Raw genomic sequence first — 27,761 nt, 5'->3', positions numbered from 1 at the left:
ATTTCCCTGGAATCTAACACACACCCCCTTCCCCCCCCCCCCCCCCCGCATTTACATTAATTCTTATGGGGAAATTGGATTCACTTAACATTGTTTCGCTTAAAGTCGCATTTTTCAGGAACATAACTACAACGTTAAGTGAGGTGTTACTGAACATTTTTCCTCATGCTATGTGCCCTTAGTACATGCTTCTATAAAACAGGCATACTATTCCATACTATTATAGTTTGGAAAAATATTCATAATTTTTAATTTAAAGCACATTTATCTAGTAAAATAAATCTTTTAAGTCTCTCAAATCTGTAATGTTTTTTGCTATAGGAATATAATTTTCAATGTGTAAGTAGTTAAATATTTAAGTTCTTCCACTTGGAATTAAATCAGAACAAAATAATTTGTACTGAAAATACAATTGTCTCCCTGTTATTTCAGTTGCTTTTGAACTTTTTTAAGGCAGGTACTACTGGGCAGTTCTATGACTGTTTTTTTGTTTTTTAAAGTTATTTAATAAGAGGCCAGAATTATGAATGAGAGAGAACTTCAGAACGATGGATGTTAACAACAGGTGACTACATCTAAGGGTATGTCTACTCTGCAATTAAAAACCTGCTGCTGGCCCATGCCAGCTGACTCATGCTCCTGGGGCTCAGGCCAAGGTGCCATTTGATTGCTTTGTAGATGTTCGGGCTCCAGTATCCTGTGGGATGGGAGGGTCCCAGAGCTCATGCTATAGCCTGAGCTTGCACATCTACACTGCAATTAAACAGCCCCTTAGCCTGAGACCCATGAGCCTGAGCCAGCTGGTACAGGCCAGCCATGGGTTTTTAATTGCAGTGTAAACGTACCCTGTAAGTGACTTTATTCCAGCACTATAGTCCAGTGGTCTCCAAAGTGGGAGCTTCGGCAGTTCGGGCGCCTTTTTTTTTCGCTTGCTTGCTTGGGGCAGCAAAAATGGTAGAGCCGGCCCTGCAGCGCAGCAGGGGGTGCGTGCTCAATTTTTTTACTGATAGAGGTGCGCGATCAAAAAAGTTTGAAGACAGCTGCTATAGTCTATTGCTGATGAAAGCACTGCCTATGCCAAGGCAAGCTGTGATACGGCCTCTAGTGGTCATATGGATGACAAGGTCAGCTACTTGTCAAGTGATAGGAATGGAATTGATCTAAATAAGTGGAAGCCACAGCAATATTCGGATTACAGTAAACCAAATTTTACTTGAAATTGGGTAGAAGTGTTGTCCAAGCAACATACATTTCCCAAATGTTTAAATTGTTAATGACATATTACTTCACCCACCTCATCTTTTATTGGACCAACTTCTATTGGTGAGAGAGACAAGTTTTGAGCTTACACAAGCTCTTCTTCAGGTCTGGGAAACTTAATCAGTGTCACAGCTAAATACAAGGTGAAACAGATTGTTTAACATGCGTAGATAACACATATTTCAAGGTTCCATTCAAGGTGAAGTAGCCTGTTTAAAACCCCATCAGTCAGAGTTTTTATTGTATATATTCTGTTATGTGTAGCCTTAACCTTTGTGTATTAGTGCATAATCTTTTCTTTTGGAGTTTGTCCTGTTGTTCATTCCTGCTTCATCTCACTCCCAAATATAAATTAGACTTTAATTCAGTTGTTTCCCAGACTTCCCTTAGAAAGGTCTATCTTCTTCAGCAGAAGGGTGTGATGGGCATTTTTCATTCTAGATGCTTTAGCAAGGATTAGATCTCATGATAGCAAGGTATCTTGGTATTTTACTGGCAGTTGTAAAAAGACCAACCTAGACAATCTATCTCTCATCTCCAATGGAGTAGTCTATGAACAAACTCAGTAGACCCAGGCTTCTGTACATTAGCAATCCAAAGCGCCCAGTGCAGACTAGCCTAACAATAGTTTCCATTTCAGATGGAACAGGAAGTTTGTTCTTTAACTTAGCTATAACGGCTTCCCTCACCACAACTGCCACATCTCTGTGGTCCCTGATGCTTGTGCTCTTCTCCAGTCTCCCCCATCCTCTTCCCTCCTTCTAAGACTCTCTTGCTTCTGTTAGACTCCAGGCTAGAAAACAATCTCCCCACACATCAGAGACAGCAGCTCAATTTGCTATGTTTAAGCAGTAATAGGGGGTGTCAGAGAAATTTCTCTATTGACATCACCAGGCAGTTGGGGGTCCTGACCTTCCTCTCAATCAAACTCTTCCATGATGCCTGGAATATTCCCTGAAATTCTGGAATTGCTTGGATGTGGTGTTCCAAAGTTATTCCTTAAAGACAAATAGAGGTGCCATGAAGTTGAGTGTGGGGTCTTGCTTCATTCAACCAACAATGCTGCTCTTAGTAGAGTTAAAGAATCCTGGCTACATATATTTTTTCTTCAAAACAATTATTAACCTTAAATAGGAAACCAAGCTTGAACTAGAGTTCATCACTTTGTTCTCAGGCTGAGAATACTACTAAATCTGAGACGTTAGAAGAAATAATTCTGGTCCCCCTCTAGCTCCTCTCATGGAATTTAAAATAGTTCTTAATGTTCTTACAATCACCAAGATTGATTAGAGATCTTAACCAGTCTTTTAAAATAAAAATTTGGATGTTACAACTAAGGATAAAATTTGCCTTTAAGTTTCTACTCCTTACCTTCAGTTTGTAGTTTGGAGAATGCATTTGTCCACCTCCTGAATGGTGCTGGCCGGTGTGAATTCAAAATCTGTGCTTAATATCTGCATTGATTTCTTATTAGTTTCCAGGTTATATTCAAGATTCTGTCATTGATCTTTAGTCCTAAATGATCTGGAATCCAGTTATGTGAGACAGTGCCCAATTTCTATGTCAGCAAAGATCTTCTAGCTAATTTTTAAAAGTATGAACATTATGTGATTAGCTGCTGGACTGTCTCATTTGAGAACCCTGTGCCTTTAGAGTCTAGTGATCTTATGTGAGGCTTGTTTGTATGGTTTAGTGTTTGTTTTTGTATTCTTTCTAGATAGCCCATCTGATTTGTGTGTTAATCTCTGTAACCACTGCAGCAGGTACACCTCTACCCCGATATAACGCGACCCGATATAACACGAATTCAGATATAACCCGGTAAAGCAGTGTTCCAGGGGGCGGGACTGCGCACTCCGGTGGATTAAAGCAAGTTCAATATAATGCGGTAAGATTTTTTGGCTCCCGAGGACAGCGTTATATTGAGGTAGAGGTGTACTATAGAAATGAGTAAAATAAATATAAAAACTAAGGGCTGTGTCTGTCTAAAATCAGGATTATTAATTCTGATAAGAAAAACAAATATCTTCTTGATGTCTTCAAGGATAAACTGGGTAAAATTTCAAGACTCACCCACTTTCTCAAGTTATATATGGCAGGGAGTGGAAGGAGGCATAGCACTCCAACCTTGTCAAAAGACTTTTTCGGGTAGTCTTTGTCCCTTTCTTGACTCTCCTTCTGCCCTCCAGTGAGTCCAAGTGCACTTTCACTTGGCAGCACCTCTCTAAAGCACTATATAAATGCTAAATAGTGTGGTGTGATATATGATGTGGTTCATACTTTTAAAAAAAATTCAGCTCACATTTGAGATTACTTACGGCATTCCATTATGAAGCAGAACTGATGTCATTATGCAGATTATCCATTATGACATGCTAATGGTAACTCTTACACTCAGCATTTCAGTGCTGGACAGATCATGTCCATACTGTATGAGATTTTAAATACATCAGTATGAGGAAGATCCCAGGCCATTCACTACTGAAGGAGAACAGGTAAGAGAGCAAATTGATCATATTTCAGAAAATGTTTAAATACAATTTTAAAAAATAAACCCATAACATAGGTGGGAGGGGAAATATGGGAGTTTAAACAGGTGGTCTTCATCTACATGTTAATATAGAATGGGGCTTTGATTGTTTGGGCCAAATGTAGAGATTGTGAATTCTGTGGCAGGATCTCTCAACATCTGTTTGCACAGTGGCCAGCCCAAGAGGGACCCAATCCGGAATGATGCCTTTTGGTGCTAATTTGATATAAATACTCAGCTTAGTAAATTTGTGTGTGTCATTTTCTCCACTTTCCATGGGGAAGCTGTATTCACTGTGACAGTGCTTGTGATTCCACAAACAGCGTTACATGAGTCCAACATTACATAGTGCATAGTACATATAGTTTTCCTATATAAGAATTTCATACATGGACTTTACTTCTGTTTTGCTCATGTATCAGACTCTAATCTTAAATACTTTATAGAAAATTAGAATAAGATCTAAAGTATTAAATTAATGGAGATATCCTATCTCCTAGAACTGGAAGGGACCTTGAAAGTTAGTCCTTCACTAGCAGGACCAAGTACTGATCTTGCCCCAGATCCCTAAGTGGCCCACTCAAGGATTGAACTCACAACCCTGGGTTTAGCAGGCCAATGCTCAAACCACTGAGCTATCCCTCCCACCACTGTAATTTTAAAATTTGAAACCATAAATGTGTGAGATGCATTATCTTTTCTGTTGTAGTCTGAGTAATCTGTAAACAAATTTATCGAACAGGAAATAATAAAATATACTGTTGACAAAATGGATAGGTAAGAATACTTTCAGCATCATCTGAAAAAGGATTTCCATATCTACTCTCCATGCCCCACCTAGCTCTGGAATTTGGGGGATTTTTCTTGTGCTAGTTTTCTGGACCCTACTTATATCTAGTGTTGGTTGTCACTGAAAGGCACTAAGATTCCACAGATAAGAGATGAATTGAGCACAGGAGTGGGAGCTAGGAACTCCAGAGTTCTAACCTCCACTATACTACTGACTTGCTCTATGGCCTCAGGCAAGTCACTTGATCCTCTATAGGTCAAAGTTTGTGCTGACTTATGCCAGGTGTATCTCCACTGAAGTCGAATGAATGAATGAATGAATGAAATAGTAATGAGGTAAAACATTACAGAATTTGACCCTTTGTTTCCTCATCTGTTTCCTCATTTGTTAAACCAGGTTGATACCAACTGGGTTGCTGTGAGGATTAATCAATAAATTCCTTCTTGTGTATTCTCTATTAACTTAGTATGGGACACAGAATGATGCAGTGAATAGGGTATTGAATTGACAGTTGGGAGACCTGGACTCTATCCTTGGCGCTGCCACTGATCTGCTACATGTCCTTTGGCAAGTCATTCAATTTCTCCTCTGCCTCAGATACGTCATCAGTAAAATAGGGATTATATGTACATTATCTGAGCTTGGGATCATTACTATGTAACTAAACAGCCCACTGGTTTCAAACAAACTAGTATGGAAAACTGTAAGGTGGTGCAAACTTGACTACATTCAGCTGAACACATTGCAACTGTGTTTACCCTTTGCTGTGGTCTCTTCTCCAGAAAACAGAATTTATCTTTGCATAATCAAAGGTTCAAGACCTATTCCTAGGGCTTCTCCATTCATGTATATGGTAGATGTTCCCAGCCATGCTGAGCAAGTGCATTTGCTGGATGATAGTGGTTTGAGTCTGTTAAGCAAGAGTAGCATTCCTACATCCAAATTAAAACAGACCACTTAAAAAAATTATACTCTTCGATTTAAAAATCACTAGTTTCATCAGATCAGGTTTGTGCAGGGTTGGAGGTAAAAGGGCATTAATCAGGTTACATTATGAATATTTTGAAAAGCTAGAAACTTTAGGATCTCTTCTTAAATTTTAAAAGAAAGAAATGTAGACTTCCCTAAAAATCTATGGAAATATGCATATTTTCTGATGTCTGAAGGGTTTTTATTGTCTTCCTTGTAAGATGAATGAATAAACATCAACTTTGTTTCTGAAGGTGTTTAATCATGCAAGGTTTATCATTCAAACACATTTCCTTTTTCTCATTGATACAATCCATATAAAATCAATTGTCTAGAAAATATTTTTGTTCGATATATTACAAGAAGTATGGATTTAGACTGATAGGATCAAATGTTTATGTAGGATATGTATTTAATCTTTGTATATCCTTTAATTTGTATTATACATGTGACAATGGAACAGAGTAAAATAGAATACCTGGCAAGTCCTGAAGTATAAGTGTTGGTACAAGCATTGATGCAACGTAATTCCCTACTTGGACTGGAGAGACTGGTGTAGAGATACTTACTTGTGCTGAGGCGGCAAATTAAATCACGTAAGACAGCTAAATCAACTCTACCACCGTACTCTAACTTGCTAGGCTCAATAATTATCTCCTATATTTTATTTAAGAGGTTGGATTTTTATTCTGCTAGATCATCTGAATGTTTAAGAATTGCTGAATTTTTTATTGCTATCATTATCTGTGGTTCTAGGTTTAAAAGTCAGCCTTCTCTTCATGGAAATCATTGAAGGCACTTACTACCAAAACATCTCTTTCAGTGTTTCACCTGTAAGAGGAAATTAGAAATGTACTCTGCATGACTCTATACGTGCAAGTACTGCTATTTGTTAATCAGAAACTAAACTGGGTATATCAAAATTTCAGAAATTGAAAAATATTTTCAGACCACTTTAACCTTTACACATCTTACATAAATACATTTCAGTCTAGAAAAGGTCTCAAAGCAATCATTAGTTATTCAGATTAAGAAATCAGGTGAGTAGGCTTGTCTAAGGAACTCTGTTTTGCATGTCTGAGCACTAGTATTATTTTGTAAGGCCTGATCTACAAATAAAGTTGCAGTGATTTAACTAAATCAATGCAACAATGCACCTTTAGCTTAACTGGTTTAACTGGCATAATTTCTGTTTGTGGATAAGCCCTGTCAGTTTCTAGAGGTGAACTTTGGAGAGGGAAGTGTATGGAAGGGGATACTATCTCTGGAACGCCTGTTTACAGTCCACCAAAGCCAGAATTTCATGACCTTTGGGGCATGATACAAGGCAAATTTGTTTAACCTAACTTTTGATTAATTGGCAGGGGATTGGAAGAGAGGCTGACATTTTGAGGCCATGCTGACTGGCCACTTGTGGTACCTAAATGTCTTTTTGATAGGCCTGTTACTAATTAACAAAAAGTGAGCCTATCAAAAATCTTCCTGTGGATTATGTTATGGAGAAAATGATCTCATTCACATCAGCCTCTCAATGAACTTTCAGTGTTGTCTTTAAATTAAATCCATTCCCTTAAATCCCCTTTTCACTTTCACTCTACCTTTAGTAATTTATTTTTCAGCATTCCCTTTTCTTGCATCCTTTCCAGTTAGCTCCTTCCCATGGAGAGCGGGGTATTCTTGTGGTTAAGGCCCTGTCCTGGGATTCAGGAGATCTGGTTTCTATATTTGGGTCTGCTACAGACTTTCTGTATGACCTTGATCAGATAATTTAATTTGTGTTTTTTGGTTCACTACTCCACAGAACTATTGTAAGGATAATTAAATTAATGTTTATGAGCACCATAAAAAAACCTATAATAGTCAACACCCCTTCGTTTTTCTGTCAAAATCTCCCTTGACAACCACAGAGTTCTCCTTGCCAGTCGGTCATGTCCCCTATAATGTTTCTTCCCCCCCCCCCTTTCATATTTTCTCCTTCCTCTCCACCCCCAAGGAACAAAGCCTTGGTTTTCATGTTTCTGCCTATTGGTAGTCATATAACAGAGGACATTACTCTGGTCATAACCTAGGCCCTGATCTTGCAATGGAGTTAGTGCAACTGAACCCTTATGCCTTGCAAAATGCCATTTGAAGTAGGGGTTCACCCATTTGATTGGTGTGAAGGATCTGAGCCCTAGATCAGACTTTACTGCACTGGTCTGTATAGTATAAAATAGTGGATAGTCATTCTAACTATCCAAAGAATGAAGTTAAGAAAAGGAGTAGTGAGAGGGGCATATCACAAACTTGTAATAACTTGAAATCTTATCTGGTTAAATGTTAGCTGCAAATATCTTATTAAATATTCAGATAAATTTATTCAACCAGCTGTATAACTGGTTGAATAAACACAATCATAAGAACTGCCATGCTGGGTAAGGCCAAGAGTCTATCTAGCAGAGTATTCTGTCTGGCCAGTACCAGACCTTCAGGGAGCGTGTACAAAGCAGAACAGGGTACCAGGAAAGGGGAAGGGAAGTGTGATATGTTGCTTCTAACACATGTTCCCATGGGTCAGCTGGGGTCACCCTTATCAACCCTGCTCCTGCACTTCATTAAATAGTTCCTCCCCATATTGATTTTCCATGTAGTTTAATAAGGTGTGATTTTTAGTGAGATTATGCTGTATTATCTGGTTGGGTAGGGACAAGCATTTAATTTGTAGTGCTAAGGTTGCTAATGTTTTGCTCTCATGAGGAAATATGTATGTATTTTTTCCTTGACTAAATATTTAATCTTTACTGTGCTCCATAGGGACTGTATAATAGAACAAGACTGGGATTATTTACCCATTTCAAGAAACTAAGGCACTCTCAGTTAGAAGATGCTCTCTATGTAGAGGCTTCAATCAATGAAGGGTTGAGATGCGTAAGTGCCATTTATCATGGTATTAGTAGGTTCCAAAATTTACGTTAGGAAAGAGCTCTGAAGCTATTTTATTACTCAATAAATTAAGTAGATTGTGCATTCAATCTGTCACAGTGACTCAGGCTGTTCTTTAACAACTATGAATGGGAGAACTAACTGTGAAATTTCTAACCCAGTTGTGTTTCTTTGTGCAGGCCGAACCATAAGCTGTACTGGGAAGAAATGTACACTGGTCATAGACAACTAAGAGCCATGAGTTTGTGATGATATCCTCCACAGAAAAAAAGATGGCTGATGAGTAGCGAAAGATTTTAAGACGGGATTTCCTTGAGGAAATCTTGTCTGATTGTAGCACAGACACTATCACCTCTGAACCCTACTGCAAAACTCATGGGCCTTGTGTGGCTCAACATGTCAAAGTGTGGAAAATGGTTTGTTTTTGGCAGCCCAAAAGTCTGCCATTAAGAGGTAACACTGAGTAGCACTTCATAGCAGAACTTTTCCCTAGTGAGATTCCACAGCTTTTCCCCTTTCTGGGTCACTAGCTGTTCCTTTCCAGTGTTTGTGCACCTGCTATACTACTGTCAGCAACCTAATATCCTTAAGAGTCATCAACAGGCTGGTAACAGAATTGAGCTCCATATTACAGCATTAATAATAGTGAGACCACCTAGATCCAATAGCCTGGGGAAGTGGAGCAGAGCTTCTCTCCAGGTTGCAAATGGAATAGCTCATGTTAATGGTGAGGTAGTGATGGTGGCCAAGGCATTGGTGATGTAAATGGAGAAGGATGGAAGGAAGATACAGTGGAAAGAATGGAAGAAAAGAGGCAGGGAGTAACTGGAAGCTGAGGAAGCAGGGAGAGAAGAGGAGGGGGGAAAAGGCACAAAAGAGAAAATGACAGAAGGAAAGAGAGAAGAGAATAAAACTGAAAGGGAAGAAACAGGTTTATAGTTTGTAAAATGAACCAGTAAATGAAACTTAGATGAATAAATCCATCGGAGGATATCAAACTGGTACAATGCATGTAAATTTATGTAAATATGTATTAGTTGCCCCAGGGTTCCCAGCAAGATGCCAGTCCAGCTCTGTGCTGTAGAAGTTGCACACTATTGCCTCCATAAGACTTCTGAAATAAATATAGGTGATGCAGCTCCTGTATACCACTTCCACATAAACAGTTGGTCGAGAGGCTTTTTGGATCCCCTAAGGCAATCCTGAAAGCATTTGCAGACCAGTACTAAGTGGACTGAGACTGGTATTTGCGTCACCTCATACCTTCATTACTTTTTTTTCACCACTACATTCCTTATGCTTTTAAGGATTTATCAGAGTAGTAAAGAGATCTGTGAAGGCAGAAGATAAGTGAAGTAATGAGACTTATGCATATTGATCTCTAAGGATCTCAAAAAGCTTGATGAAGTTTAACAACTATATATGTAGGAATTGCTTTACTCTCCATTGGAGTACAGCCATCTTTGGGGTGAATTGTGACAAATGTTGTGTAGCATTACTGTGTTCTGCTATTCCAGTTAGGACATGAAGTAAAGAATCCTGTGTTTAATTATGGTATTACTTGTTTTACCATAATAGGAGCTCTAGTCGTGGGCCAGGGTCACACTGTGCTAGGTGGTGTACAACAGAGCTAAAAAAGATGGTCCTTGCCTCAAAGAGCTTACAATCTAAACATAAGACAAGAGACAACAGATGGATACAGACAGAAGTGGGGGAATACAAGGAAACAATGATACAAACAGACAGGGGAGTATAAGGAAACAGTATTGGTCGGCGTGAAAGGTCGTGGTCTCAGTGCACCAAGGGCCTAACTGTTGTCAGGTTTTTTTATAGGCATCACAGCAAAGGAGAGTTTTGAGAAGAGTTATAAAGATTGATAATGAGGTAGCTTTGCAGATACTTTTAGGGAGCCCCTCCCAAGCAGGAGGGGCAGCATAAGAGAAAGCACAAGGATATTTGTTTTGAAAATTTAACAAGTGGGTGACAGAGAGTAACCTCATGGGCTGATCAGAGAAGAGCAGGGTTGCAATGAGAAATGACGCAGAGGAAGTGGCTGTGGCATAGTTCCCCTCTTAGCCATCAGTTATTTTCACTGGGTAAAATTGCTAATAGTTGGGCTGAACAGTGGAGCCTCAGAACCTGGAGTCTGCAACAGGCTGAAGACCGTGTGGTGGAGAGAGAACGCAGACAAAGCAGCAGCAGCAGTGAGGCGTCCCCTATCCAGCAACTGTAGAGCTGTAATTACTCATCTCTGTGCAAGGAGATGGAGGTACCACATGATTGGAGCAGTGTGTTAAGAGATGGAATTGAAAATACCCAAGTGGAATTTGAGTAGTTGACCAATAATAACACTTCCTTCCTGTGTGATATTGTGTGGGATCTTCAGTAAGAAGTATTCAGGGGCTGAATATCTTCTTCTGGGAATCGGTTGAAAACTTTTTCTCACAGTAACCTGGTTTTCCCTCTTGGATCCCATCCAAGTGCTGACCTTGCCTACCTTATGAAATCATAAGAAGTATGGCTGTAGGGGATAAGGAGCAGTAGGTGAAATCATTTGTCTTCAACATCTTTGGAGTAATAAAGTTAGCAATTGTGTACGTTTGTCATCCATGATATGTAACAAATCTCTTTTACAGACTATTTTCCAAGTGACTAGTGTCTCTCTTCCAAGTACCTTCATGTTCTGCAGCTTTTGCTCGGCATGTTCCTACAGGGATATATTTGATATTGTTGTGTTAAGGAAGAGCACTGCCACTTTATTTTTCCACATGAATCATGTAGCCTAGGTATTCTTAGTTTGTTCCTTTTTGTCTTCTGGTAGGTTTATCTGGATGAGTCACATCCCAGATCTTATCTTTGAATGACTTTGGTAAATGATTGTACTTCAGTTCTGTTTATAAACGAAGTACTAAGTTGCAAAGATGTTTTTCAAAGCTTATTAATGTGTTATGTGGACACTTGGTCTTCAGTAGTTTTGCATTGTAGTACATATTACATGGTAATTTGCATACCATCTTGACAAGTTGACTAAACTGTCTTTCCTGATGTGACCCGTCTTGCAGTTAGTGTTGCTGAAGTTCAGTTCTTACATTTATCAGAGGTTCTTCTGGCTTGGTCAAGTTCAGTTGTTCCTATGGGAACTGTTTGGATTTGAATGAAAGCTTTTCTGGTTCATTGCGAGTGTTAGCACTTATGCCAAGTTTTCCAAAAGTGACTAGGGATTTTGAGTGCCTTCGTTTTTGAGAACCTAACTTGAAATACCTTAACGGAGCCTGATTTTTTTACAAAGGTGGTGCTCAGTATTTGCTGAAAACCATGCTCTTTTGGTGGAATGGCATCAAAAAACAGACATCCAATAATAACTTTTGAGAGGCTTGGCCTTTAATGCTAATTACCTTTTCACCTGGAACCAAATATTTCCCATCCAAGAAATTGCCCATTTTAAAAATGCCAAATCTGCCTTGGCATATTGAAGTACTCTGAGGTGTAAATTGTGTGTGTTTTCAAGCTTCACCTTTGCTCTATGCTGCCACATCCCTATTTTAATTCTTTGTTTATTATTGACTATTTAAATACTTCCAGGCCAGGTTCTTCTCTTTTCTCCATTATTTGTTTTAAAGTGGTGTCTGTTTTTCTCCGAGTTCTCACTATTTGTTTAGGTATAGCAAGTCAGATGCTTTATTAACTCTCACAATTGCGCAGAGGGAGAGAGCTAAGCAGGTCTCTCAACAGGTAAACAATTACAGCAAGCATTTATACCTTTTGTTACAGACAATAATGAGCAACAGTTGCATTTTGTTTATACATAGGCCATCTTGATATCTCATTTCCTCACTTGTTTTGACTCTTGCCAACATACAATATTTTCTATACCTTATCTACACAAGGTCTTCTACACCTTATCTATACCAGGTCATAATGACTTCTTACACAGTTCTTTCTCACCCGCCTCACACAATCCTCGCTTCTACAAATCTCGCGTTATCAGGGTTACAGTTAGCCTGACTCTTGCTAACGAACTGTCATGTATTGCATCCCCTTCCTGTCAGTTCTTTCTCTGCTTCCACAGTGGCCATACATTTATTTACTTATTTCTCTCTCTCTAACAAGGATCCTTTGTAAAACTCTTCTGTTTGGGAGTCCTGTACCAAATTCATAATAATCTTCGGAAATACATGTTGTCTCCTTGTTCCAGTGCTGTGTTCTCTAGTTCCTGTATTCCTCACAAAGGCAACTGCTCCTGTATCCAAAATGTGATTCTAGCCCAATTGCACAATTGGGACTGAGATTTTACAGAACTTTGTACATGTTGGGAGCAAACACTGTGTCAACATCTAAAACTTCATTTTAGCTTAATCGATGGTGCCATGGGGCAGTTTCTAGCCCTGGCTTTCCTGAAACTGCATTAAAACTGCTAGAAAACTTCTGTGAGGCTTATGTTAGTATCACAAATGCTACTGCACTTCTGTGCCACCAATCACCTGTGTTCAGTGCTATGGTAGTATGCTATTAACAGTAAACACACATGCATATATGTGATTACTGTGACATCTGTGATGATTGTTGGTGCCACAATAACTATAGCGAAGATAGTTGTTCCTCTAGCTAAAGTCTTCCCAGACTATACTTTATCACTGGACAAGGGAGTGTAGGAGCATGTATGTAAAGGTACAGAGCAGTAGGTTCTTGGCTGCCTGGAGCCTTGCTTGTGCTGATAACAGTCAAAAGGAAACACTGCTGATTTGTGTCCATAACAGAGTCTACTTTGCTCTTTGCTCTACCTTGTTAAAGTATCTACAACATACATGCAGTATATTTGCATACTGATGGATCTTTTGAATATTGAGGTAACGTTTTAACGCCTGAACCTGAGAGGTAAGTACTCAGCACACCTCAGCCCCATGTCAGTGGGAGTCGCAGGTGCTTAACACCTTTCAGGCACAGGTCTTAAGTGTGACTCTTCTTCAGTTTAAAACAGAGAGGGGGAGAAAACATGATGGCTAACATTTTCTAACTAAATAAGTGGCATGATTTGCTGAGGTACCAGGCAGCTCCCATTAAAATAATATGTTGATGGTGCTTGACAGTAATGAAAATAAGGCCATTTATTTAGGTGTCTGAATGCTGAACTGCAGGCCCACATGTTCAAAAATTCTGACTTATTTTTCTAGCTCTATCAATAAATCATAGTAATGTAAAATTATTTGCACGTAGTGTCTTTCATCTATGTTCGTTTTTGCTTTTATGTTTTTAAAGCTTTTCTACATTTGGAGAAAAAGGAACAGCAACAACTCGTCATTGATCAGCCAACTCCAGGGTCAAGGAAAAATTACTCTTTCACAAATGAGGAAGTAAGACAAATTGATCGGGAAAACCAAAGGCTGTTAAAAGAATTGTCCAGACAATCTGCAAAGCCAAGGAGCAAAAGTGCCACTCTGAAGAAACCTGCTGGCCTGCCACCTAAGTTGTACCATAGTGCTCTCAACAGGCAAAAGGAGCAGCAAAGGATTGAAAGAGAGAATCTGGTAAGTTTAAAAAGTATTGTTTTGAATCAGTATAGAGGGAAAGGCTGCTTGATATCAGATAGGCCACTATTAAAGGTTGCCAAGCTGATAAGACAGCACTTGAAGTGTCTCTTTAGTTTTTTAAACTTTTATTATATTAAGGCCAGAATAAACATTGTTGAAATAACTGACAGCCTTATGTAGTTAGGCAGGAGTGTGAAATAATATCCTAGGTATTGTATGACCTCCATCTCTATAGTATCTGAACACGCAGTATGTACATATATTTGTAAGAAAAATATATCGTCTTACTTTGACAAAACAACAGTCGTTTTTTCAGTATGTGAAATGGATTTAAAACTATATGGCTTTTCTTTCCTGTAGAAATGTTCCACTTGAGGGAAACCGCTTCTATTTAAATCTAGTTAATGTACCCTCAGTTCTGGGTGGCAGATTAAGTAGACTAAACTAACTCAGCACGTTAGTTTATCTACATGCTGACAACAAAACCCATTAAGTATATTGATATACAAAGAATAAATCATATGACATAAACTGAATCAGAAATAACTGTGTGTGTAACCTGCCATCATTTTCAATATCTGTAGCTCTCTGCTTGTCCCATTATGTTGAACCTATATACAGTAACTCCTCACTTAAAGTCGTCCCGGTTAACGTTTTTACGTTGCTGATCAATTGGAGAACACGCTCGTTTAAAGTTGCACAATGCTCCCTTATAATGTTGTTTGGCAGCCGCCTGCTTTGTCCACTGCTTGCAGGAAGAGCAGCCCATTGGAGCTAGCTGGTGGGGGCTTGGAACCAGGGTGAACTGGAAGCCACCCTATCAGCTCCCCACTCCCCTAAGTTCCTTGTGCGGCAGCCGTCCAGCAGGCTATCAATTGCCGGGCAGTTTAGCAGTCCCTCCCCCCACTGCCATGTGCTGCTCCTGCCCTCTGCCTTGGAGCTGCCCCCGGGAGCTTCCTGCTTGCTGTGCACTGGGAGGATAAGAGGGGGGGGCTAATGTCAGGGTGTTCCCCCTCCCTCCCCGCTCCTGTATTTCCATCTCCATAGAGTGGGGGGAGGAGGGAACACACAACAGGGCTCAGGACGGAGGGAGATTTCTGGCAGCAGCTCCTGTCTCAACTTGCTGATCTACTTAAAAAGGCAATGTACCTAGAATGGAGTCAGAGTACTTAAAGGGGCAATGCATCTCTCTCTCTCGCACACATACAGTGTGTGTCTCTGTCTCTCTCTGCCATGCTATCTCCCCTCCCTCCATTCATGCTGCTTTGTAGAATGTGAAGCTACATTAACAACAATGTGTTAACCCTTGAGGGCTCAGCCAAGTGCTAGTTCATCATTTAGCAGTAAGGCATTCCCTGGGAAATATTCTACCCTCTGACTTCACCACCTCAACCAAGCTTCACAATCATCATTTCTGTGTATAGTATTAAATTGTTTGTTTAAAACTTATAGTGTGTGCGCGTGCGCGCACACACACACAGAGTATAAGTTTTAAACAAACAATTGAATACTGTTAAGCGAATCCAATTTCACACACACACACACACACACACACACACACATATATATATATATACACACATTTCACGTGAAATGTGTGTGTATATATATATATATGTGTGTGTGTGTATATGTATGTATGTATGTGTGTGTGTGTATGTGTGTGTGTATATATATATATATATATATATATATATATATATATATATATATATATATATATATATATATAAAATAAAATCTTTTGTCTGGCGAAAAATATTTTTCTATAACCTAGCCCCCCCCCATTTACATTAATTCTTATGGGGAAATTGGATTCACTTAACATCGTTTCGCTTAAAGTAGCATTTTTCAGGAACATAACTACAACGTTAAGCAAGGAGTCACTGTAGTAACGCATTTTAGTGACATATACGAATCCAGTTTCAATTGTAATAGGATATTGCTTCAGCTGGTCAAATAGTAAAATATTTTAAAAATTATATACAAGTGCAGAGTTTCGTTTATAATGACTTGTGGTCAAATTATAGCACAAAGCTATATGCAAAGCTATCAAATTCATATGCATTATTCACTATTTGTTCACCTGCTTAAAATGTGTTAGGCAGCAGAAATAGTAACATGTAGTGTGTGTGATCAGCTACACTTCTCAGGTAACAACAGAAGCAAACAAAACATAGTCCGAAAATTTTCATTCAGATTGTTCTGTGAATACTAGCAAATAGTGAATACATTCAGAGAAAATTGAAATTGGTTTGGCTGATTTGTTAACCAAAAAAGGGGGACACTTTCTAAAATTGTCTATTTTAAGTGTATACTTTCCTTTGTTCACTTCCAGTTTTAATAGCTATGACTGAGATACAAACACTTCCTGGAGATTTAGTGACCAGTGTAATTTCACTGTGAAGAATTTGGCATAAGCACAAGTTACAGATGTGTGGTGCTCATGGTTGTCATCTTAAAAAAATCATCTTGATAAAAGTTTCAGAGCGACAGAATACCACATATCTAAACTTTGCATAGTCTCTTAATTTTGTTTGTTGCTTATTTGGAATAGGACCCTACTCAAGTTTTTGTGGTCCCTTTTTAGGTACATTGCAATAAGATTTCCTTAACCCCATCAGCTTCTCAGTTGTAAGCTTAGATTCTTCTGCCTGCCACTGTAGCTGGGGTTCCCATATCTTTGACAAATTTAGTAGTTCTTCTCAGGATCTTCTCCAGAGTTTGTATGTTTTCTAGGCAGGCATGGTGCTGAAAATCGGATGCCATGTTCCAGGTAGACCCCAGTCACTACATGATACACTGTTATAATTTGCCTTTTTTCTTAACTAAACATTGTGCCAATTAGTCTCTTTTACCACCTATGATGCACTTCTGTCTTTGTTATTGCTAACTTGAATCCACAAGTACCTTTCTTTGTCAGTATTACCCAACAATTTATTGCCTTAGAATCTTTGGGATCAAAAGTGAATGACTTCACATTTGCATACTCTAAGACTCAATTAGCCATTTCATAGATTACTCCCTTAATGTGCTGTAAATATTTCTGAAGATGTTACTGATGTTTGCTTTTAGCCCAAGAAGAAAAGTACCACAAATATTCATTGTTCATATGCTTCTGTACAGTAGTTATCCCTTAGAGCAGCGGTTCTCAACCAGGGGTATGCAGAGGTCTTCCAGGGGGAATATCAACTCATCTAGATATTTGCCTAGTTTTACAACAGTCTACATAAAAAGCACTAGTGAAGTCAGTACAAACTAAAATTTCATACAGACAGTGACTTGTTTATACTGCTCTATATACTATACATTGAAATGTAAGTACAATATTTATATTCCAATTTATTTATTTTATAATTGTATGGTGAAAATGAGAAAGTGAACAATTTTTCAGTAATGTGTGCTTTGACACTTTTGTATTTTCATATCTGATTTTTTTTAAGCAAGTAGTTTTTAAGTGAGGTGAAACTTGGGAGTACACAAGACAAGTCAGACTCCTGAAAGGGATGCAGTAGTTTGGAAAGTTTGAGAGCCACTGCCCTAGAGTGTCAGCAGCATAAAACTGAATAGAAATACATGAATTGATAAATCTTCAAAAATAACTCTTTAGAATTTGCTTCAAGATGCCATGCTGTCTTACAGCTGTAAAAAAATGTTTAATCATGTCCTAAACTCAATTTGTTATATTTCACTCTTCTTTTAATAAAGCTATCTCTCTAATACAGCCCTCAGATCTTTCTTACTGTGGACATTTTAATGACTACCTCTTTCCAATTTGATTCTTCCTAGATGTCAAACTTTTTTCCCATTGACTATTTCTTTTAATTTTTGTTTTTGTAAGCAGGAAAGTTTGATCATTTTGTTTAGGTTATAGGCTGCTATCTGAAATAGCAAGAACAAAACATAAATGACCAGTAGAGGCTACTATTGAGTCACTAACTGTTTTATCCTTCTAAAATAAGTCTGGCATATTCTTTTGTCTGCCAACCTATTTTTTCCTAATGGAATGTGGAACAAACATTGCTGCTATGTGTTAATTTTATTTTAACTTCTGCAGGTATATATCTGTCTGTATTGACACAGATTAAACCAGATGTGGTGTGAATATAATCGTAGTACACAGTTGTCAACATGCTAAAGCCTATAGGCTGGAATGTATCCTAAAGTACCTTACGAGTTGGAAGTTTATTTTATTATGCAAACTACTAGTCTGCATAAACTATGTTAAAGGAACATTTTTAAGGTTGCAATGTCAAGCATCAAAAACTAGGAAATACCAGAATCAAGGTTGCCTGTGCAACCTTTAATGCAGCCTCCTTATATCTATGAATTATGAGATATTGGTTTTGGTTTCTTTTTGTACAGGACCCTTAGCTCATTCAGTGCACAGAATGGACGATGCTCACTTAATGGGCAACTTTTCAATATTTTTTTTCTCCTAATTGTTTGGGGTGTGTGGCCCCATGCTGTGTTTACTGCACATTTTTCAAACCCTGCTCTGAAGACTGAATTATTAATTTCCTCATAGGCTTTTCCATGGTCCTCATCACTATAGCATCTGAATGCTTCACAAGCATTAATGAATTTATTTTCACAACACATGCTGGAGTCGAGGGGGTTTACTATTCCATTTTACAAATGGCAGACTGAATCGTAGAGAGATTAAGGTCTAAAGTGTCCACTAATTTTGGGTGCCCAATTTGAGATACCTAGGACCAGATTTTTCAGAGTGTTTAGCATTATATAGCATTTCAGATATTCACAGCACAGCTCTCATTGACTTCAGTTGCAGCTGTGAGTGCTCAGCACTTAAGCAAATCAGACCCCAGGTCTCAAGTCAGACACCCAGACGGTTAGTGATCACTTGTGAAAAGTTTTTGGTTTAAGTGACTTGCCTAGCATCACTTAATCACTCTGTGGCAGAGGCAGGGGTAGAATCCAGTTCTCCAGGTCACATTCAAATGCCTTAACCTTGGGACCATCCCCTCTCTTCCTGAAATCTCCTGCCTCATTCACTACACAGTTTCCATCTTCTGCAGGGGTCCCAGTACTTCAATACGCAACTTTGATTCATCCCTAGAGCAGGTGGGGAAAAAATAGTATATGATCATGCAATTAAAGACTGTATCATAATGCATATGCACATGGGAGCCAAATAAAGGTTGCACAGGCAACCTTAATTCTAGCACGTCCTAACTTTTGTGTGTTTGACTTCGTAACCTTCATAATGTCCCTTTTAACATAGCTTTTATATTTGTATATAATTTCCTAGGGTTTAAAAGTAGACACCCCGCCCCCCGAGATTCCATCATGTGGCATCATATTAACACTGACATGGGTCATAAGCAGGGTTGGAACCTTTAGATTCACCTCATAGACTCATGTGGACCAGCACCAGAGTGGGATGGGACACTTTCTACCAGTGGATTTCACAGGTATCTGCTAACAGCAGAGGAATGATGAGTCAGGAATATTGGGTTCCATTCCAGGCTCTGGAAGGGAGTGTTCTCTAGTGGGCACAGACTCTGTCTACCCATTCTTTCCCCCCCCCCCCCTCCAAGCTTGACACACATCCCTTCTTCCCTGTCCCAGTCCTGTCTCTACCACACCACTCACTCCTCAGTCCAGTCCCGTTCTCTGCACCTAGTTCATCCCAGTCTTCAGGCTTTTCAACCCAATCCCAGTCTCCTTGCCCACTGTCTTAATCTGACTCCTCCAGACTCCCCCACCTCTGCTCCTGCTCCCAGTCTCCTTGCCCAACCTTCCCTCCTCTGCACCCAGCCTCCCCCCTCAGGCTTCTTGCCCTGCCAGTGCCACTCTTCATCTGATTTGTTTTCTCTCCACTCACTGGTTTCCTGACTCTATCATTTCCCTCCACAGTACCTAGAACTAGTCTCCTTGCCTAGCAAGTCCCAGTCTCTGCTACCCAGCTGCCTTGTCCTAATCTGCTGTCCTGCAATAGCCTAGACCTGACTTTTGGCCCTCTGCATTTGAATCAGATGCCTTCTCCCTGCATGTTGCCTGCGGGGCAGGGGGTCACTGAGTGCACAGTTCCCTGGTCTAGGTTCTTCTGCCTGGCCCATCCCTGGCCTCAAACAGCAATTACGGGGAAAGTTCTGAGTCCCTGTAGCCCTTGATTGGCGGGACATCTTCAGGCGCTCTGAGGACAGTGCAGCTGCAGTCTGGTCAGCATTAGGAGCTGTGAGAAGCTTGAGCATACTCAGGAAAGATGAAATCTTCAGATTTTAGCTGTTAAGCTCTAACAAGTCTCTGAGTATGTTCAAACTGTGATTTCCCCCCTCCCCCCCTCCCCCCCAAAAAAGTTATATAACTTGGCCAAATGTTGGTGGATTTTTACAGAGACCGCACAAGGTCAGTCCCTGACACACAGGCCACCACCTGCCAAATTTCAAATCCCTGCTCCAAAGCAGGAGATTGCTAAAGGTTTCCAAAGAAAAGGTGGTCATATTTTTTTAACACTGGAAAAAAAACCATGTATTTTCCTGAGCCTCATTCTCAGAAATGGCTGAGACATTTTGGCTGCAAGTTTCCAAAAAGATTCAGCCAGAGACCAACTCCTGTCGTGGGAAATTTCAGCCTGAATGGTTAAAATCTGGCAAAGTGCAACTGAAACAAGGTCTTATAATGGGAAATGTTGGGAAATCTTACTAGGCAGTGCTACCAGCCCCTGCTATAAATCAGAGACCTTAAAACACCAGCATACAGATACTTAACCATCTAGTCCCTGAATCAGTTCACGTTCTCTAAAGTAATGGGATAAACACATAGTTCGCTACTTTAAATGTGTCTCTGTTTGATCATGATTAGAAATCATTACCATCTGGCACTTGTTAGGTGGCCTGCATTTAATGAGCTGGTTTGCTCAGCCCAGTTCCTGGTAGATAAATGGCCATCACAATTTGCATCAGTTCGCCCATTTGGAAGCCTTGGAGGAAACTGAATGGGCCTAGTCAGAGCCACCCTCTCAGCTTTGGAAATGATACCTTCCAGAACAGTTACAGTATATTGGGTAAGGAGAGCAGTGCAGGGAAGCTTGCACTGATGCTGACTATTGATATGTAAGAATCCTTATTTTTACAGTACAGTTAATGTGCATAGCACTTCATAAACACATAACTCAGAGTCCCTGTCCTTCCTGAGATGCTTACAGTCTGAATTAGGTACAGTAGACCCTCAGAATTACAAACATCAGAGTTACGACCTGACCAGTCACCCACACATCTCATTTGGAACCAGAAGTACACAATCAGGCAGCAGAGACAAAAGAAAAAAAGCAAATATTATACAGTACTGTGTTAAATGTAAACTACTAAAAAAATAAAGGGAAAGTTTAAAAAAAATTGACAAGATAAACTAACTGTCTCTGTGCTTGTTTTATTTAAATTAAGAGGTTAAAAACATCTTTTTTCCTGACTTAATACAGCTTTGAAATGTTACTATGCAATGTTCAATTGTGAACTTTTGAAAGAACAGCCCATAACGTTTTGTTCAGAGTTACGAACACCCTCCATTCCCAGGTTCTTCTGTAGATAACTTGATGACAATACTCGATGATGGTTAGAGGGTAGGGCAAGTGAGGAGAGATGATGGCATTGAGAAGCAGGTGTTGAGAGAGTGTTTTTATACAATCTGGCTTTCTTGCAAATGCTGCATTGCTTTATGAGAGAGACAAGGTAGGTAAGGTACTTTTTATTTACTTTTTCTAGTAGATAGTGCTAGAGCAGAGAAGGGTTGGAAAGCCAGCTGAAGACTGAGTTTTGAGGAAGTGTTTTCTGAAGGAAAGTTAGATTGCTTGTTGCACAAGAAGGAGGCAGTCCCAGCTGCTGAGGGCACCCTGAAAAAGGCACAAGGTCATGAGGAGGAGACAAGGGATCATTAGAGAGGAGCAACCAAAATGTGGTGTGCAAGAAGCTAGAAACTGAGATGTAGGAAAGAGCAGAGATGTGTAGAGCCCTGAAGGTAAGGATGAAGAGTTTGACCTTTGCTAAGGAATAGATAGGAAACTAGTGAAAGGACTTGAGGTGATGGGGTTGAAGTGGAAGGAGTGGGAGATGATTTTAGTAGCAGCATTTTGGGTAGGCTGGAGAGAGAATAGATGTCAAATAGAGGACTGTAGATTTTTAAGGCTGTTGTTTGTTAGTGTTAGCCTTGGTGATTACATCTAAGGGGCAGCAGGAACAATGCTGAGAGTGCTCTGTTAACTCACTAGCCCATTTGTCCAAAGGAAAAAGATCAACAGAATGCAATTGCTGTAGGACAAAGTCTCCTGGAATGTGGAATACAGCAGGACCTCAGAAGCTGAGCTGCAGGCAGAATCTCAGAGGCTGGAGCAAAGGGGGATACTTCCTAGGGCTTTGTGCTTCATAGTTGTTTTTCTAAAATAAAATATTTAGGTTTTCCTTTAATCTGGTAATATAATAAAAACCTATGTCTAAAGGCAACGTTGTGATAGGAGTCCAGATCTAGCCCAAGGTCAGGTGTAGATCCAGGCAGCAGTTCCCAACATTAGAAATCCTGCCACATGGAGAAGTTCCTGTAGTAGCTTTTCCCTCACTAGGAGAGAACATCAGGCTCTTGGATTCAGGGCCATTACCAGAGCAGGGCAGACTCCCAGGGCGCAAAGCTGTGGGGGTGGAAAAATGGGGCAGAGAAATGAAGGGGAGGGAAGCAGTAGGGGACACAAATATGCTTGCTCATCCTGGGTGCTAAAATGTCATAGTTACAGCGCTGCTTGGATTGTTACACAGATATTAGCACTATTGCTTGTGCCATGCAAATAGGTACGACATGAAGTAGGATAACTGTGATCATAGCATGTACTTAGATTTTAGGCTCTTTGGGGGAAGGACTGTCTTTTTGTTCTGTGTATGTACAGTGCCTGCCTAGCACAACGGGGTCTTTGGTCCAGGATGGGGGATTCTAGGTGCTACAGTAATAAAAATAATGATTATAGACTGGCTAGACTCACTGAAGCTAGAGAAGGTACTGTAAATAATGGTTCCTTTTGATATTCAAACTGTCCTTTTCGCTCATGCTGCTGTTTGTCTTCTCAGCTTTCTTTCATTGAGCTGCCCGTGGCTCCTACTCACAAAAATAATTAGCAAGTTCCGTTAAGTCTTTGTCATAGATGAAAGAACTTTGGAGCTTATCAGTTACTTACAACTAACTGACAAGTATAGAGCCAATTAATGCCACTTTAACAATGGAAAAAAATTAGAAATTAGTCCATGCAGAGGAACAAAAAGAAGCTGTCCTCAAATGCACCTTCTGTTCTTTCTCTGCTCTGCAAAGTAATAGTGTGGTTCTAATAAGAACGAAATTCGAGACGTCATAATATAAATACACTTGAACAGCTGTTGAGGCACAACGGTCAGCTGTTTGGAGTTCAATGGATGGTGAAACTGAAGCCTACAGAGATCCAAAGAGCAACATAAGACAAGGGAAAGTAGTAGCTTAACCTTTTCCTCTAAACTGAACTTTATGGAGCTAGATACTCAATTTTACTTGTGACTTCTCCCTTCCCCCTTCGGAATGGCTTTAGAAGAACATATACTGAATTTTTGAAAAAAAAAAGTACCCAGACTAGTTTTAGTGCTCACTTACTGTGGTGGAAGTTGAATTAACGCCATTCATTTTAAGCCACTAAGCAGCACCAATCTTTTATACTACTTCTGTTTTGTTTCATTTTTCCAAATGTCAGTGATCCAGTGCTTGCTTCCGCTGTTTACAGTTTGTGCTTTAGAAATTCTTCAGAAATCTGTAGATCCTGTTCCTAAAGGGAAGAATCTTACTCATCAGTGCAAGGCTTTGTGAATAGAAAGGTGCAGTAATGCTGGAAGATAACAAAACTTTCACTTGTTTTCTTCTCCTGTTTATGTTAAATCCAGTATCTGAAATCTACTTAATCTTACATGGTGATGGGGGGAGAAAAAAAATCCATTTTATAACCTTTTCAGATCTCTTGCTTGCTGTCCCAGCCTGTGCTAGCCCAGGAAAAGATATACTACATTAGCATTGTTTTTCAGAGATGAGGGGAAAACAGCATGGTGCCTTGATTTGCTGAGCACTGACCTAATTTTTTTTTTTCATTGATTTAGCTTTGTTTCTAAAGTCTGTCTTGGATAAAATGATGATAGCTGCAATACAAGTTCTTAAGAGTAAGGAGTGGTGTTGATGTATTTTAAAATATGAGGAATGTCATGTTGTTATCTCAAATCCTAATCAGGATTTAAAATATGAGGAATGTAATGTTATTATCTCAAATCCTAATCAGTGAAATCTCTGCCACTACCACTTTAAAATCTGTATCTGATCTCTCAATAAATAAGGGTTAATATTTTCAATAATGTTCATCTGTCTTCATTTTAATTTTTTTGGAAAATAACATCTTTCTTACTTGTGAAAGATGCATGTTTTAAAATTGTTTGCTTTTTTGCTCCCTGTCTGAACATATGCATAACAGCTTGAAATACATTTGATACATAAAAATGTAATGTTAAAAACAAACATATGTTTCCTTTAACTCTTGAGTAATGTGGACATATCCAGTAGATAAACAGTCATTATGAAGTTTAAGGCATACTTGAAGTTACTGTGATGTTCCTGGTATGTAAATTGTACAAAGACCGTATACAATTATTAGAATGTAAATTCATACATGTTTGTCTTTTAACAGAAGAATATCAGTTCATTATATTAGCCTGCCTGTGTAGACTATTTCATTAAATGTTTTGAGAATTTACAGTTTAAAGTTTCAGGATTAGTGAATGATCAATTTATAATTCCTGTCACAGGTCAAAAAATTATGCAACTGTGTAGGAGATGGTGATAAAATCATGTACAAAGTTGGATCTAACATTTAGAGACTAGTCTAACATTTCATGTTTTGCAACTGGCTTTAAGCAGTTGCTATTTCTAGCCAAAGTCCTTCCTTTGCCTTTTGCTTACCTAGGTATTTCCATTTGATGATGAACAGACTGGCACGTGATGCAAACACATGACATACTACATCTAAGCCAAAACTACTTGTCCTTTCTCTCTTGTGCTCTCTCAATGCACATTTCCAGGTTCCCATATGCAAACTATAGTATGTTAATAGATTTATTGCACTTAAGCTGACATAGCTGACATTCCATAACTGCTTATGCCACTCACTGGAAAACTAGTCTGAAACAATCACACTCTTTTTACCCTCTCCCTATGTAGTGATAGGTTTATTTAATTTTGTTTTTGAGAAACACAAAGTACAGTTAAATGGCTATACAGACACACATTTTGTATATAGTGTGCAGTGAAAAACACAATTTAGGGACTTAAAATAAATGTAGTATTTGAGTTTAATACACCTCTACCCCGATATAACATGACCCGGTATAACACGAATTCGGATATAACACGGTAAAGCAGCACTCCGGGGGGGTAGGGCTGTGCACTCCGGCGGATCAATGCAAGTTCGATATAACGCGATTTCACCTATAATGCGGTAAGATTTTTTTGGCTCCCGAGGACAGCGTTATATTGGGGTAGAGGTGTATATGCTTAACAAAAAGAGTGAGGGGGGAAAAAATGGACCCAAGGATGGAATAAGACTGAATCACTTCACTGGTAATTAACTTATTCAGTGTAGAGTTATAGATCACACTTCAGTTGTGGGGTGTTGTGATTTATACAAATATAAATTAATTTGTTTGTGAATATTTTCTTTATAGCTTCTTTAACCAAAACTGGCTTTTTTAAATTAAGGCTCTTCTAAAGAGACTGGAAGCAGTGAAACCAACAGTTGGTATGAAGCGTTCTGAACAGTTGATGGACTATCAGCGTCATATGGGTTATCTAAGTTCTTCACCATCCACAAGACGAGGAAAGTCCGCTCTAAGCCAGCTTAGCTCTTCAAGTAAGTGGACCTGGTATGGCATTTGTGTGCATTATACTTTATTTTTGCACTCAGAGCGATTTTTCTCCCTCCTGTTAGAATGGAAGAATCTTCAGTAGTTTTCTTTAAGAACAATACATCATTTTCTTCATATATAAAAATAAATGAACTATGTATTATCTGTATAATTACTCTTTACCATATCTAATTTCTAAGAACTCATCTTGTTAAACAATTCTGCGTTAGCAAGATTATCTACAACATACAGTAGAATCTCAGAGTTACGAACACCAGAGTTATAAACTGACCAGTCAACCACAGACCTCATTTGGAACCGGAAGTATGCAATCGGGCAGCAGCAGAGGGGAAAAAAAAAAAAGGGCAAATACAGTACAAGGCTATGTTAAACATAAACTACTAAAAATATAAAGGGAAAGCAGCATTTTTCTTCTGCATAGTGAAGTTTTAAATCCGTATTAAGTCAATGGTCTGTTGTAAACTTTTCAAAGAACAACCAGATTTCAGAGTAGCAGCCGTGTTAGTCTGTATCCGCAAAAAGAACAGGAGTACTTGTGGCACCTTAGAGACTAACAAATTTATTAGAGCATAAGCTTTCATGGACTACAGCCCACTTCTTCGGATGCATCCACGAAAGCTTATGCTCTAATAAATTTGTTAGTCTCTAAGGTGCCACAAGTACTCCTGTTCATTTTGTTCAGAGTTATGAACCTTTCAGAATTACAAACAACCTCCATTCCTGAGGTGTTTGTAACTCTGAGGTTCTACGCTATTCTTGAATGGTTTGTCCGGACTACTTTTAAACTACTCAAACCATTTTAGGTTTGTTTTTAATTTCTTGTGAGGTCTGCAGCAAACATGGCAATGACATTTGTGACACTAAGAACCCCTGTATTCATACCCTGCACATGATTGTAATAATCTTTGTACAAAATATGGCTTGTTGGGGTATAATTTGAAAACGAATAACTTACTGATCATTAATTCTTTTCTATGGTGTATGTATGGAATGGGTATCAGACATGCCAACTCTCACAAATTAATCGCAAGAGATGTGATTTCTAAGTAAAATTAAACCTGACTCATGATCTCACAATAGAACTCTCAAATGTCAGGTTTTTGGGGGGGTTTCAGCCAGAGCTGGGAAGAAGGGGGGGGGGGAACTGACATTTGAGAGCTCTAGCTCAAGATCATGAATCAGCCTTAATAATTTTACTTAGAAATCGCTGCCAGCCCGCCCTGGGCAGCCGGAACTCCCACTGTCAGCCCACCCCAGGGCTAATAGTGGGAGCCCCTCCTCCCAAGACTCCTGCAAGGAGAGGCTCCTGCTGTCAGACCTAGGTGGCTGGGGCTCCTGCAGTCAGCCAGACGTGTGACCTGAGAGCACTTTAAAGGCTCAGAAACCAAAAGGGAAATAAAGAGAACCCACATTTCATTGGCTTAAAAATCATGAGGATTTTTTTTAATCTCATGATTTGGGGGGAGGGGGCAGGGTCTGACGCATGATTTTCCAGTGGTGAGGGTTGGCAACACTGCTGGATTTATGACTAAAGTGTGTTTAAATGAGATAGTTCAGGGGAATTGTAAACAGGTCTGTCCAGGTCTTGAATACAAATGAAGAAGGGTTGACCAGAGACAGTGGGATTGCAATTTACATGTGCAATAAACAACCATCAACGCTCACAGGTGGTTGGGGGTCAGCATGTCTATTCCAGATTGGTTGTCAGGCAAACACAATGGAGGCACGTTTGCATATCAGATAAACAAAGCTATCAAGCTAACAAGTGGGGGAAGAGACAGCATAGCTTCACCCCCAGCAGGGAAGAGGAACTTTATTTGAGCTATGAAGAG

General features: G+C 39.4%; 1 protein-coding gene and 1 long non-coding RNA gene across 8 annotated transcripts in view; both read left to right on the top strand.

Annotated features, from left to right (window-relative positions):
- Positions 1 to 27,761, top strand: part of CFAP97 (cilia and flagella associated protein 97) — a 49,506-nt gene that overhangs the window by 18,505 nt on the left and 3,240 nt on the right. For all 7 annotated transcript variants that reach the window (XM_065597930.1, XM_065597934.1, XM_065597932.1 and 4 more), the window contains 2 exons: positions 13,728 to 13,996; positions 25,763 to 25,913. In XM_065597930.1, coding sequence (XP_065454002.1) covers positions 13,728 to 13,996; positions 25,763 to 25,913 — 420 coding nt within the window. The remainder of the gene's footprint in view (positions 1 to 13,727; positions 13,997 to 25,762; positions 25,914 to 27,761) is intronic.
- Positions 6,008 to 8,781, top strand: LOC122172342 (uncharacterized). Its single transcript, XR_006172570.2, has 3 exons — positions 6,008 to 6,145; positions 8,343 to 8,456; positions 8,651 to 8,781. It is a non-coding gene; the product is annotated as an uncharacterized LOC122172342 (long non-coding RNA).

This window comes from Chrysemys picta, chromosome 5 (assembly GCF_011386835.1).
Source record: "Chrysemys picta bellii isolate R12L10 chromosome 5, ASM1138683v2, whole genome shotgun sequence".
Taxonomy (NCBI): Eukaryota; Metazoa; Chordata; order Testudines; family Emydidae; genus Chrysemys; species Chrysemys picta.
Note: the sequence above shows the minus strand (reverse complement) of the source record. Positions and strands in the feature narration are given on the sequence as shown.